Source organism: Chanodichthys erythropterus, chromosome 13 (assembly GCF_024489055.1).
Source record: "Chanodichthys erythropterus isolate Z2021 chromosome 13, ASM2448905v1, whole genome shotgun sequence".
In the NCBI taxonomy this organism is placed as follows: domain Eukaryota; kingdom Metazoa; phylum Chordata; class Actinopteri; order Cypriniformes; family Xenocyprididae; genus Chanodichthys; species Chanodichthys erythropterus.
Genome location: NC_090233.1, coordinates 32596517 through 32609880, shown reverse-complemented (window position 1 = coordinate 32609880; position 13364 = coordinate 32596517). Strand labels below are relative to the sequence as shown.

Genomic DNA, 13364 nt, shown 5'->3' with positions numbered 1-13364 from the left:
TCGGCTGGGGATACGGGGAGAACTTTGGGCTAAATTCCAAGCTCGGAGCCCTCGATCCCCTTGGACAGCACACCAAATGTGCTTATATATATATATATATTTTTTTTACTCTATTCAATCATTTGTAAGTGTGAACTCATGAAAACTACTGCCACAGGTAATCAGACAATATTTATTTATTTGTTAAAGTTTTTTTTTTTTTTTTTGCCGTCTCATCGTGATTTAGGAGTCCTCTTGACTACTCCTAGCGCTTCACAGATTTAGGAGCTAGTTTTAGCGCTAAAAATGCTTTGTGAAATACTCTTAGAGCAAAAATGTAGGACTCCTAAAATTAGGACGGACACGTTCATTATTTTTAAAGGGGTGGTTACATGCGATTTCACTCTTGAGCATAAACAGTATCTGCAAAGTTACAGCGCTGAAAGTTCAATGCAAACGGAGATATTGTCTTTTAAAGTTAGGCATTTTATTGCCTACAAAAACCGGGTTGGTGACATCATAAACCCTTGCTATTAACATAAACACTGCCCCCGGGAACACGCAACAAAGTGGGCGAGGCCATGTGGCACAGCATAATGGAAGCGGAAGAGTTGTTTACACCGAACGCGAGCTGCGCGACGCGTCAAAAGATATAGAACCCATTATAATCTGTGATATTTTCTACACTGGATGCGGCGCTGAAGACAGATTCCAGAATCTACACGAGTTCAATGCTGGATTTACACAAAGGCTTTTACTGAAAGATGAAGCAGTTCCTACTTTAAAAGCAGAAGCTGCTGTTTATTGTCTTCAAACTGTAAGTACATTTTATTGTTTGTAACTTACATGTCTTTTAAACGTAATGTTATAGTTCTGTTGCTGTTTTTAATGCATCTAGGACATATACAAAGAGCAACTCGTTTTTGCTAGCCAGTTAGCTAAATTCTAGTGCAACAAACACCAACAAACTTCTATGTTCATAGACAAACATTTGTTCATGCTATAAATTAAAAGATACCTTTACAAAAATGCGACTACTCAGGCATGTATTTACTACAGGAAAGCTTTAATCAGGGTAAAACTGTATATTGAAAGCTAACAAACAGCAGTGACAGCATATCTAAACACTTTGACACAAATACTAAATGAAATACCATTCATAAACGTCCTTTAAAAGCCGCGATTGGAGAGGTTCTGCTTTATCCTCTTCATCTGGGTCTGATTCGGCTCAATTTGATACACCAATATAGGCGCTTTTATTTACTTTCCACCTAAGCGCGTAATAACGGATGGTAAGGGGCGTGGCGTTTCCAGACGCTTCAGCGAATCACGATAGACTGGGCCAGTTACCAACCTGCTAACCAATCTGAGCACATTGCGTATGTCGGAGGGAGTGGCTTCATAGAAGCAGGAAGTCAAACGAGCCGTTCATATGACAGTGGAAACAGAGGTGTAGAATAAAGATAAAATATATGAAAAATACAGCGTTTTCAAAAAAACGAAGCATTAAGACATGTTAAACTGTGCACCCAAAACACAATCAAGCCTAGAAAAAAAACACGTAACCACCCCTTTAAGAGTTTCTCCTAAATCGGCAAGTTAGGAGCTACTTTTAGCCTTAAGATTTTTTGTGAATACGGCCCTAGACTTTCAACCAGCATAACAAAAAATGTTTTTGGAACAAATCACCTACCCTGTCTTTAATTATCTTGTTGGTTCTCCTAATTATTTAAGCCCTGAGTTCTCCTCTATTCTAGTCCATTCTCATTTGAGATAGTTTGGTTGTATTTCTCTGTTTTCCTGAGCGTTGGTTATTAAACACTGTTTATCTGATTCTCCTTCGTTGTGTGATTTATATATTGCAACCAACCGTAGAAGAACGGACCAATACCAAAAATGGACTTGCCCTCAGTCCAGCTGCTATGCCTGGAGTAGGGGCTGCAGAGCCTTCGAGGATCACACTCGTGGATTTCTTCATTTGGCGAGCCATACAGAATATCCAGATTGCTCCCTGTGCGCGTTTTATTATGCCAGCCTCTGAGCACACAAAGGCTCGACTGCCTGGTGTCAGTCCTCAGGGATCTTTTGCCGAATTTGTTGAGTGGGTGTTGGTGAGCAACGACTTCCTGTACACCATCTGCCCTTCCGAAGAGGAAGCCGCCAGCCCCACTCTGAACATGCATCCAGAGACCAGCCATCCACCACAATCTGCCTGTGAGCTGCACGATGGATTTGCTAAAGCCCACCGCTGACTTTGGAGTTTGGCCTGTTGCGATGGACAAGCCTGAGCCTGCAGTGAGGACAGGAAAGGACATCGCCCTAGAGCCTGAACCCTACGGAAAGTCTAAGCAGGTGTGTGAGCTGGCAGCACCGTGCATCACCGAGGGAGTGTTAGTGGAGTTCGAAGGCATGGAGGCCCTCAACCCCGCCACTGTGGATATTAATAACATGGCCTTTGGAAATTATTTGGAGGATTTGTTGGAGGTATTTGAGGAGGCAATACCTTTTTAATCTCCAGTTTCCACTGGTCCCGCCCAGTTCGGAGTTTCCTGTGTCTCCCGAGTTTCCTGGTTACAGCTCAGAAGCTTGTCACCACTGCTCTACCTAGGTCTTCAGTGCCATCAACGTCACCTGGTCCCTCCTGCTCCTGGCTCCCTCTTGGCTCCTCCCACTCCTCCATAGACTTATTTGTCAGACTTAGTTTTGTCTTGCCCTCCTCCAGAGCCCCCGCCTCCCTCCTCAGTTGGACTATTTACGGAGCAAGGACACACCTTTTCGGGAGGGGGCATACTGTAATGCAGGGGTACTCAAGTTCAGAGGCCAAGAGGGCCGCATTTTAACCAAATGAAACGCGAAGGGCCACAAATTATAACTTGGATCGTAAGACTTTTATTTAGGCCTACTTAAGACAATATTTGTAGTTTTACTGTTTATTTACTAAAAGTGCAGTTTTTAAGGTCTGGCTGTTGTTCACTGGCTGATGAGAGTTTGTCCATAAGATGAAAACATTGCACTTTTTTTATAGTCTTTTTATACTCCATTGCACCTTTTTAACACTTTTTATAGCACCTATTTATACTCAGAGAATAAATGTTTTATTATTTGTATTATTATTACCTACCTTTTAATTTGGTCAGAATCCAAAAATATTTTTTCTTTTTTTTAAATGTTCAATCACAATTTTATGAATTATCTAACTATAACCAACGTTGTAAACAAGATAAATCAGATATTCTCCGTGAGCTCAATGATGTGATGATAGATCTTTAATGGGAGCGCTGCTTGCTTTCTGTTTATAACACATTGACATTAAGAATAAAAGGTGTGTTTTTCATGCTGCTCGGCAACTTACACACTGCAAAGTTTGAGGAATGTCAACTGCATTTCATCATGGAAAAATAAGGTTACTTTGTTTTTTACTTGCGCGCACAGTCTCGAGCCTTTGATGGCGTTCACGAACACAAGTGATCGACACATGCGCACTAGAGAGATTAATGCTTGTCTAGTCTTTTTCGCTCAAATAGTTACAATAAAATCTCTTTGTACTTGTTTAAAATTAGAGTTGCTGGTATCTTTTAATCCCCTCAAACGAGCGCTCTTCAACACGGTAGGTGTTTGTTGTTACTCTTGTTCTGTCTTCTCCGTTTCTTTTCAGACTGAAACAACAGCCCGTTTCAGTGCTGACAGCTTGTGGACAAACTAAATTAGTGCAAAAACTATTCAATGCGCGCGTGCAAAGTGCCTTCAGTTTATATTGTTCTTTGCGGTTACAAAAACTGTGCTGCGCGTGTACACTATACGCGATCTCTGCTGATGATTACAGCGTCACGTGCACTGTACGCCTACCCTTTTGTACGTGTAAAAAAACGAAGTAATATTCACGCTAATTTTGAACGCAAATTATAATAAAAATACATTTATATGTAGCATGATGCGGGCCACACATGTAATGCTGACGGGCCGCCTGTTGAGTACCCCTGCTGTAATGCATGCTCTGTGTTTACACCTACATTTTCATGGTTCTATCATGTTTGCCTGTGTGCCCTGCCATCTGGCCAAATTTCCCAATGTGTTTGATTAGTTATCCCATTCATCTGTTGAGTTAATTATCTTGTTAGTTCTGATCATTTAAGCCCTGAGTTCTCCTCTGTTCTTTGTTTGTTCTCATTTGAGATAGTTTGGTTGTATTTCTCTGTTCTCCTGAGCGTTCATTATTAAAGACTGTTTATCTGATTCTCCTTTATCTTCTATATCCTTTATATATGATTATGAAGAATCTTCCTGAAAAGAAGAAAGTTCTTATCCACATGTGCCCCCAGAGTGATTTGATGTTTAATAGATATTTCTTCGGATTGTTTGAGATTAAAATGCTCGTTTCAACACATCATTGCAGAATTTATATATATAATATATATTAGTCGTTAAACGGATGGATCGTGATCCATACGGACCAAGCCCCACAGTTCGGCACACATGATTCGCGGATCAATTGCAAGTTTCACCGCAATAGAGTAAAAAGGTTATCATTTGCACGTGTTTTGTCTTGTTAGTTTACACATTAAATAGATATAAAACCATTGTCGTATTGTCGTAAACACATTTGGTTATGTCTTACTCTTAATTGAACGAGATGAGAATATTGAGAATATCTATGCTGCGTCCCAATTCGCATACTATGCGTCCTAAATAGTATTCGAAAAAATAATTAGTATGTCCCAAATCGTAGTATGTTGAAATGAGTATTCCAAAGATACCCGGATGGTGTACTTTTTCCGGTTAGAATTCGAAGTACAGATCCGTGCACACTTCTAACGGCTAATATTGCCCATAACACATTGCGCTGTGGACGAGGATTCGATTAAAACTACAAATACGAATAAAAAGTGTTTAAAAACTACAAACATGACGGACGTGCGAGGTACGACGGTTAAGATAAAGGGGCTTGAATGATAGCAGTGTCTAACCTGACAAAAAGATATTTATTAAATGTTATCCACATTATATTTCATCTGCAACAGCATTGTGAACTTTTATAACGATGTGTTTGGTCATTAACTTTTAAATGCATCATTATGCAAAGATGAGGAGAGTTCTCTGCATGAAAGACCCATGACTGGCAGATCAACGTGCGACTACATTTCTCTCCGAAACGGTAGGAACATAAATGTAATTCAATGTGGAGGATTTTAACTGTGACAAGATGATTGACAGGGTAGTTTAAACAGTTACAGGCTGAGTAACTAAGCAACAGAACGTCCGTTAAAGACGCAGTTATGACGAGGTAGTATGTCCCAAAACTTGCATACTCTTCTACTACACACTCAAAAGTATGTACTTTTTCTTTACAAAAACAGTACATACTTTTAGGACGTAGTATAAGTAGGCGAATTGGGACGCAGCAATTGTGTCTATCTGATGTGTTCGGAATTGTGTCTATCTGATGTGTGTGTGCACGGGGTCTTACTCTTAAAGTGACCGCAACCTATAAATACCTGCTGTTGTCTGTCATGTAAATCAAACAGCAAAACACAGCTTTAACAAAGATTAATCCATATTAAATTTATACAGTGAACAGTGTCATTTTACATTTAATTATTACATTTCTGTACACAAATGAATACTACAGTTAGACCTTATACTTTATTTGTAACTTTGTTGTATTTATCTATGCTTGTTGTAATTGGTGTACAGTATTTGTTCTTTTTACAGTCTGTTCACTTGCCTTTAATAATGTATTAGTTAGGCTAGTAGTTTCTGCTGTGGTATCGGAGTAGTTAAAGTTGGCTAAGTAATAAATGCAAAGTCACCCCCCAAATTTATTTATTTTTTTATCATCCGATCCGTGACCTAATAACCGTGGTATATATATACTTTATATGTATTCACCCACATTTTCAAGTTTCAGTGTTTTAAGATGAACCTTATTCGAGTTATATAGTGTTTGTCTGTATACTTGCTGGAAGGTCTTATAACCCACAATGCTGATGAAGTTAATCTGAATATTAAGTAGGGATGCCTAAATTGAGCATTGAGCATAAATTTAATGTGACTCTTAATGATTGCTGATATGTTCACATAAACACGTACATATGGTTGGGAAGGCCGGAGACGCGGGCAGCTGTTCACTGCAGACCTACACTCAGCTGAACTCGACTCTTCACTGTCATCACTGCAATGTCTGTTTAGGTTCTTCAAGGCCTCTTTATAGGCTGACACCTCACTAGCACTTAGCATCAAAAGCATGTCTAACACACCCCACCCCTCTGTTCCCAAGCCATGTCACTAAATATAATGCATATATCTCAGCTGTTGTGTGGATGGTTGTACACAACAGCTGTTTGTAAGACCTGGAGTAATATGGCTCAGTACATGTTCAACAAGTTGTATTAATTTACATTTACATTTTTTTTGTTTACACTTAATCATTTAGCATACACTTTTATCCAAAGCGACTTACAAATGAGAACAATAGAAGCAATTAAATCAATGATAGAGCAACAATATGCAAGTGCTGTGACAAGTCCCTGTTAGTCTAGCACAGTACATTTTTTTTTTTTTTTATAAGATTTATAATAGAATAGTTAGTGTTAGTATTAACAAGTCAAGTGTTGATGAAAATGATGTGTCTTAAAGGATTAGTCCACTTTTAAATACACATCTTTCATCAGTTGAAAAGAAATTAAGGTTTTTGAGGAAAACATTCCAGGATTTTTTTCTCCATACATTGGATTTCAATGGCTACCAACAGGTTGAAGGTCCAAATTGCAGTTTCAGTGCAGCTTCAAAGGGCTTTAAATGATACCAAACGAGGAATAAGGGTCTTATCTAGCGAAACGATCGGTCATTTTCGGGAAAAAAGCCCTTTAAAGCTGCACTGAAACTGCAATTTGGACCTTCAACCTGTTGGTAGCCATTGAAATCCAATGTATGGAGAAAAAATCCTGGAATGTTTTCCTTAAAAACCTTCATTTCTTTTCGACTGACGAAAGAAAGACATGAACATCTTGGCTGACATGGGGGTGAGTAAATTTATCAGGAAAAGTGTATTTAAAAGTGGACTAATCCTTTAAGCCATTTCTTCAAAGTGACTAAAGACTCAGCTTGCTCAGGTTGAGTTAGGCAGGTCATTCCACCAGCAGGGAACAGTCCAGGTAAAGGTCAGTGAAAAGTGATTTTGTGCCTCTTTGAGATGGCACCACAAGGTGCCGTTCACTTGCAAAAGCAAGCTTCTGGAGGGCAGTAGTGAAGAAGTGAGTTTAGGTATGGGGTGCAGAACCAGTGGTTGTTCCGTAGGCAAACATCAGTGCCTTGAATTTGATGCGAGCAGTAGTGATGCGCGGGTCGGCTTTTTTTCCAACCCGCGGGTCCCGCTTTTATGAAATTATTTGGCCCGCCCCAGCCCGCCCCGCACCACTGTATCCATTTTTACAACCCGCCCCGCCCCGCACCCGCAGCCATTAAATATACATACTAGTAAGGTGACCACCCGTTCCGCATTTCGCGGGACAGTCCCGAAATTGGGAGCTTTGTTCCGCGTCCCGCAAGACTTAAGTAGTGTCCAGCATTTCATTTACGTCTGTAGTTTTTTTTTTTTTTTTTTTTATCCCTGAAATTACAACACAACAGTAAGAAATATAATAAAAACTATGACTGGCAGGCATTTAAAAATCTGTTTGTGCAGCCGTCATATTCTAGCTGTGAAAATAACTAACCAATGCAATCATAGAGAGAGTGGACATCAACTCAGTTTACTCAGTAAACAACCAGCAAGGATTTATCTCACATAGCCTACTAGATAAGAACCTCAGGAGCTGCTCAAAGCTGCCTAAATCGATGATTTAAAGCATGTAATCATCCATTCTGATGGCAAATATTTCCAACGAACGGCAGCGATCAAGTGCCACACACGGAAATGGTCGAGCACCTACGGAAAAACGAGATATTCTCCATTTGTTTTAACCAATACAAAATTGCGACGTTCAGACACGACTTTCTTCTCACGTTTATAGTTCATTTAATGCGGGTTATATGGCGTTGTTATAATGAAAAATGTCGAGAGCGCATTATTGTATCACGAGAGCGCATCAAATGCACGAGCGATCTCCGCTCACAGGCGGATTAACTGGACGCGCCCGCGCTCTCTCTCAGATATTACATCTGCGCGCTCAAAATTTGTCATCCTGCATGTGTAGCCGTGAATCTAGAATTTTCTGTTGTATTTAATGTTCTGTTGTATTTAACATTAAATTCTGTTGAATTTAATGTTGCCATAAGAGCAACATTGTAGTGTGGGCACCCAACGGCAGAAACATTAATCGGCGCGTATGCCAAGTTTGCCAACAAGTGTAAATCACTATTTACATTTTAATTCACAAATTTATCTGTCTCACGTGTCTCGCATTGTCCAGCAAAATCACATCTACTGTCCTGCAACAGATCAATAGCCAGGTGGTCACCCTACATACTAGGCATTGTAATATAAATGAAAACAGCCTTTATTTCAGCCTGAAAGTGCTTGGAAACATCGCCCTGTAAACAGGCAACAACACACGATTATGAATATGAACCATAAATCAGGTCATATTAATAACAAGATAATGATAAACATTTTCAACATTTACAAAGCAGCGTCTGTATTCATCTAACAGGCTAAATAATTTTTTATTTCAAATTTGTATTGGCCAACAGTTTACAGCTACATAACCACTGAACTTTTGTTTTATTTAACACACGGAAAATATGTCTTGACATGCTGGAAGTGCTCATTTTGTGGCTCTCGTGTTTGTATATTTTTTCACACGAGTTTCACACGAGTTGCACTTCACGTCGTAGCGATACTGTCTCGATTGTCTCTTGCTGCAGCTATTTCTGAGAACCGGTCCCAAACATTAGATTTAGCAGCCTGAATTTTTTTTTCTTTTAATTATGTAAATTCCCGACCTCAATTTCTCCCACACCTCGTCTTCCATCTGCACTTTTATTTCTCCGTATTTGTTGTCGTGGCTGGCGCCGGGAGCTGCTTGGTGCGTCGCTTTCATGACGTGACGCCAAAGGTTTGGGGACATCACGCAAGTTATGTTGCTACGGCCTTCGTATTGTAACCTTATCAAAGAACCTAATAAAATATGAAAATCGATATTCCCAAATATTTAATATAGGCTATAGGGAATTGCACGCAACAAACATGGATTTATTTATTTATTTTGTTTTTAATGACCCGCCCCAACCCGCCCCGCAAATAAAGTGACAATTTCTTTACCCGCCCCAACCCGACCCGCGGGTTACCCGCGGGGTCCGCGGGTTATGTGACGACCCGCGCATCACTAGCGAGCAGCTATTGGCTTTCAGTCCAAATTGATGAAGAGAGGTGTGATGTGTGCTCTCTTTGGCTCGTTAAAGACGATAGGAAGGTCCTCATCTTCCTAATGTTGCATAAGGCAAATATAAAGGACTGGGCTGTTCTAACAATGTGGTCTGTGAATTTTAACTGATCACCAGTCACAACTTCAAGGCTCCTGGCTGTCCTGGAAGCAGTTTTGGATGATGAACCTAGCTGAATGGAGAAGTTGTGATGAAGTGTTGGGTTGGCCAAGAACACAAGCAGTTCTGTCTTTGCAAGTTTGAGTTGAAGGTGGTCCTTCATTCAGTCCAAAATGTCTGTCAGGCAGGCTGAGTTGTGAGCAGCTACCATCAGATGATCTGGCTGGAATGAGAGGTAGAGTTGTGTGTCTTCATCATAGCAGTGATAGGAAAAGCCATGTTTCTTAATGACAGATCCTAGTGATGTCATGTAGATGGAGAAGAGAAGTGGTCCAAGCACTAAGCCCTGAGGCACCCCAGTAGCTAAATGTTGTGACTTAGATTCCTCACCTCTCCAAGAAGAACAAACTTGAGAGGTATGACTTCAACCACTGGAATTTGGTTCCTGAGATGCCAGTTGTCATGAGGGTTGACAGGAGGATCTGGTGGTTAACCGTGTCAAAAGCAGCAGACAAATCCAGCAAGATGAGTACTGCTGATTTGCAAGCCGCTCTTGCCAGTCTCAGAGCTTCAAAAACCGAGAACAAGGTAGTCTCGGTTGAGCCTGACTGGAGGTTGTTCTGTGTGAGAAAGGTAGAGACTTGGTTAAACACAACCCTCTCAAGTGTCTTAGCAACAGAGCATGTGAGCGAAGCGGAGCGGTGTGATGTGGTTGTTTGTGGAGTGGAGAATTGGCCGCAAGTTGTGGTAGAGCGTTGTTTTAGCAGTGGAGACATTTTCAGAGAAGGAAGAGAGAAGTGACTGATTCAAACTAAGGTCAGTAGGATCTTTCGATTTGTACCACTTCCTCTCTGCTGCCCCGAGCTTAGAACGACGCTCGCGGAGAATATCAGATACCAGGGAATGGCACAGGCTGTCCTGGAGAAAAGGGGACAAAAGTTGTCTAAAACAAGCTGTTACAGTGGAGCAAAGAGCATCAGTGGCACTGTTAGATGATAGGCGGGAGGGTGAGAGTGAACGTAGGTTACGCCGAAAGGTGACCTGTGGAGGAGTGTGTGTTGTGTCAAGAGCCAGGTTAAGGTTAAGTGTGAGGAGGAATTTCAGCAATTAGTTCTCAAAATCTGACAAAAATCAAAAACATTTTATGCACATATTTCAGCAGACGAAATTAAATTAACTCTACAAGCAGTTCTCAACTGATTCCTTATCTTTCACAATCAATGGTTGTATTATTGATACATGCTTGTCTTCATTTATCTTTTTTAATTCAGGTTTCCTGGTGTCCAACTATTTGACGGATAACCTGGACAGTTATGCGTATCTCCGTAAAGTGTCTTCAGAAGCTCATTTATATAATGGCTTCAATCTCCTCACTGCTGACTTCAGGTAAGTGGTGGATGGCAAATCTTGGTTGGTTCTTTTTGTATACATAACCTTGCTTAAGTGGTGAAAACATGTACTGAATCTTAAATGGTTTACTGTTAGCGATTTCCTTAAAGTTTTGTTTTTCTGAGCTGAACTTGTTATATTTAAGGTTTTTGGTGGAAAATACAGCCATAATTAAGTTTACATAGTACAGCAAACTCCTGTTTAAAAAAAATTATTTAAATTAGATATTTCATTATACAGTCTTGTTTAAAATCAGCTTATTCATTGTTATATCTAAACACAATGCTAAAAAATCTGAATTACTTTTGTTCCTACTGTTGTAAAGAAAAGTTATGATAATGTGTAAATGATAAAAAAAAATGATAATGTGACAAATTCTTACAGAATCTTTCAGTTAAATCCAATTAAGTCATGTACCTCACAGCTGTCAGTTCACTAATTAAAACCACTTGTCACTAATTATAACCACTTGGTGCTGACATCACACATCAAGCCTGTTTAGAAGTAACTCAAAAATTTCTAAGAGTGAAGTGGCTCTCTTTAATAATCTAATTTTCTTTATAATTTGTTATGAGGATGGCATGACAGTGATGATACTGTCTAATTTCTGGACTCTTTGAAAGGGACACCAGGCTCTGGTGCCACCACCTGCTCTCCATATACCGAAGCTTAAGAAATCTGTTTAGAATTTAGTCGAACAGATGGCGTATTTCCAGCAGCGTGACTTTCTCAGAGCACAGTGATTTGAGGTGATTTAAGAAGATGAGGTTTCATGATTCCACATATTAAAGGTCAAAAATAATGACGTTCATTGAAATAATTCATGTTTTTTGTATGTGTAATACCATATTGGCGGTTCAGTGTAGACTCTAGAGAATGACTATGCTTATTTTACTTTAGCAAACTTGTAGCCTTAGGAGAATAAGACAGCAATAAGAGTGAACACATTTGAGCTCACGTAACCTGTCTCCTGATGGACATTACAGCCGAATAGTAATTGCTCAGTGAATTGCCAACCTGCAGTGATTTAATTGATGCCGCCGTGTGTATTTAGCTAGATATAGTAGTATGTACTTAAAACAGTGAACTCTGTGATTGTCTTTTTCTCTTGTCCTTAAATTAATCAACTTTATCCAATGTTACTAATATATTTTCGATGCTCTATATTGTGACCATTATCATATAAGGAGAACTGTTCACATAATTTCTTTTAATTTTTGAAGATAAACTGATCACAGCAGTTAGCCATGCACTAGAGACATGGGTCAAGACATCATCACCCCATCCTTTAGCTCACTGAAAGACTGTCTCCTAATGTAGTGTTGTATTACTCAAGTCTGTACTGTCATCCGAGGGGCTGGAGTGATAATATTTGTCCATTCGTCTGTCTCATAAAGCCTGTATTTAAAAACGGAAAATACATTGGAACGCCTCTTGGACTCCCAAACTCAGTAATGGAAGTGATAGCCATGGGGAGTGTTATTCATTTGTTTACCCTTTTAATAAACAGGATCATTATTGAGCTTATCATATTATCCCTTTCTTTCCTCAGCCACAAAGAACGAAATGATACATGTCCAGATAAACTTGTAAGGAATTACAATGGGTATTTTGTGCTGAAATCAATACAGCTGTCTTCTGTAAATAGAGACGGCCTTTCTAAAAGAATAAAGAGATTTTGATTGTTCCTCTACAGGGATGTGACTGACAACACTGATAATAGCCTTATGTTTTATGTGATATTTCAGCCTATTGAAACACTTCCCTGCTTATTTTATCAGGTTTGGTATTCAAACTTGACTTTGAGAGTGTTGCTCACAGCTTTCACATGGATCATTCTGTACTTAAGCAACTTTATTAAAGTTTAAATTTAAGTCTTTTATGCTCACCATGGCTGCATTTATTTGACCAAAATACAGTAAAACAGCAATATTATGAAATATTATTACAAATTAAAATTGTTAAAAATGTAATTTAATTCTGTGATGGCAAAGCTGAATTTTCAGCATCATTACTCCAGTCACATGATGATTCTAATATGCTGATTTGGTACTCAAGAGCCATTTCTTATTATCATTAATGTTGAAAATAGTTGTGCTGCATGCTACATTTCTTCAGGACTCTTTGATGAATAGAAAGTTCATAAGAACAGCATTTATTTACAATAGATTTCTTTTGTAAAAATGTAAAAGACTTTAATGTAACTTTTGATCAATTTAATGCATTCCTGCTGAATAAAAGTATATTTGTATTAAAAAAAAAAAAAGACCCTAAACTTTTATTTAATTTTAACTTTTTTTTTCAAGTGCTCCTATTATGAGGAATTCCATTACCCTTGATCTTTGGAGATGAAAGTTCATTTTGTTAATTTCAGAACTTCCTCCCCAGTGAGAAAAGAGCATTTACTAAAACGGAACTGCAAAAATGGCTTGTTCTGTACTTCTGCACCTTTCTGGTGTCTGGCAGATTAGTTCATTTGTACAGATCCACATGTGACCAGCATCATTTGCATGTCA

The 13364-nt window shown here is 39.2% G+C and overlaps 2 protein-coding genes across 8 annotated transcripts in view; one reads left to right on the top strand and one right to left on the bottom strand.

Moving 5' to 3' along the window:
- Window positions 1-13364, top strand: part of tango2 (transport and golgi organization 2 homolog (Drosophila)) — a 33231-nt gene that overhangs the window by 12035 nt on the left and 7832 nt on the right. For all 6 annotated transcript variants that reach the window (XM_067405687.1, XM_067405688.1, XM_067405685.1 and 3 more), the window contains one exon: window positions 10731-10845. In XM_067405687.1, coding sequence (XP_067261788.1) covers window positions 10731-10845 — 115 coding nt within the window. The remainder of the gene's footprint in view (window positions 1-10730; window positions 10846-13364) is intronic.
- arvcfb (ARVCF delta catenin family member b) overlaps window positions 1-13364 on the bottom strand; it is a 264134-nt gene that overhangs the window by 244626 nt on the left and 6144 nt on the right. Inside the window, exon 1 of one of the 2 annotated variants that reach the window (XM_067405670.1) lies at window positions 2483-5543. The exons of the other annotated variant lie outside the window; for it this stretch is intronic. The gene's annotated coding sequence lies outside the window, so the exon portion shown is untranslated. Of the gene's footprint in view, window positions 1-2482; window positions 5544-13364 lie in introns of those variants that run through there. 2 annotated transcript variants of the gene reach the window in all.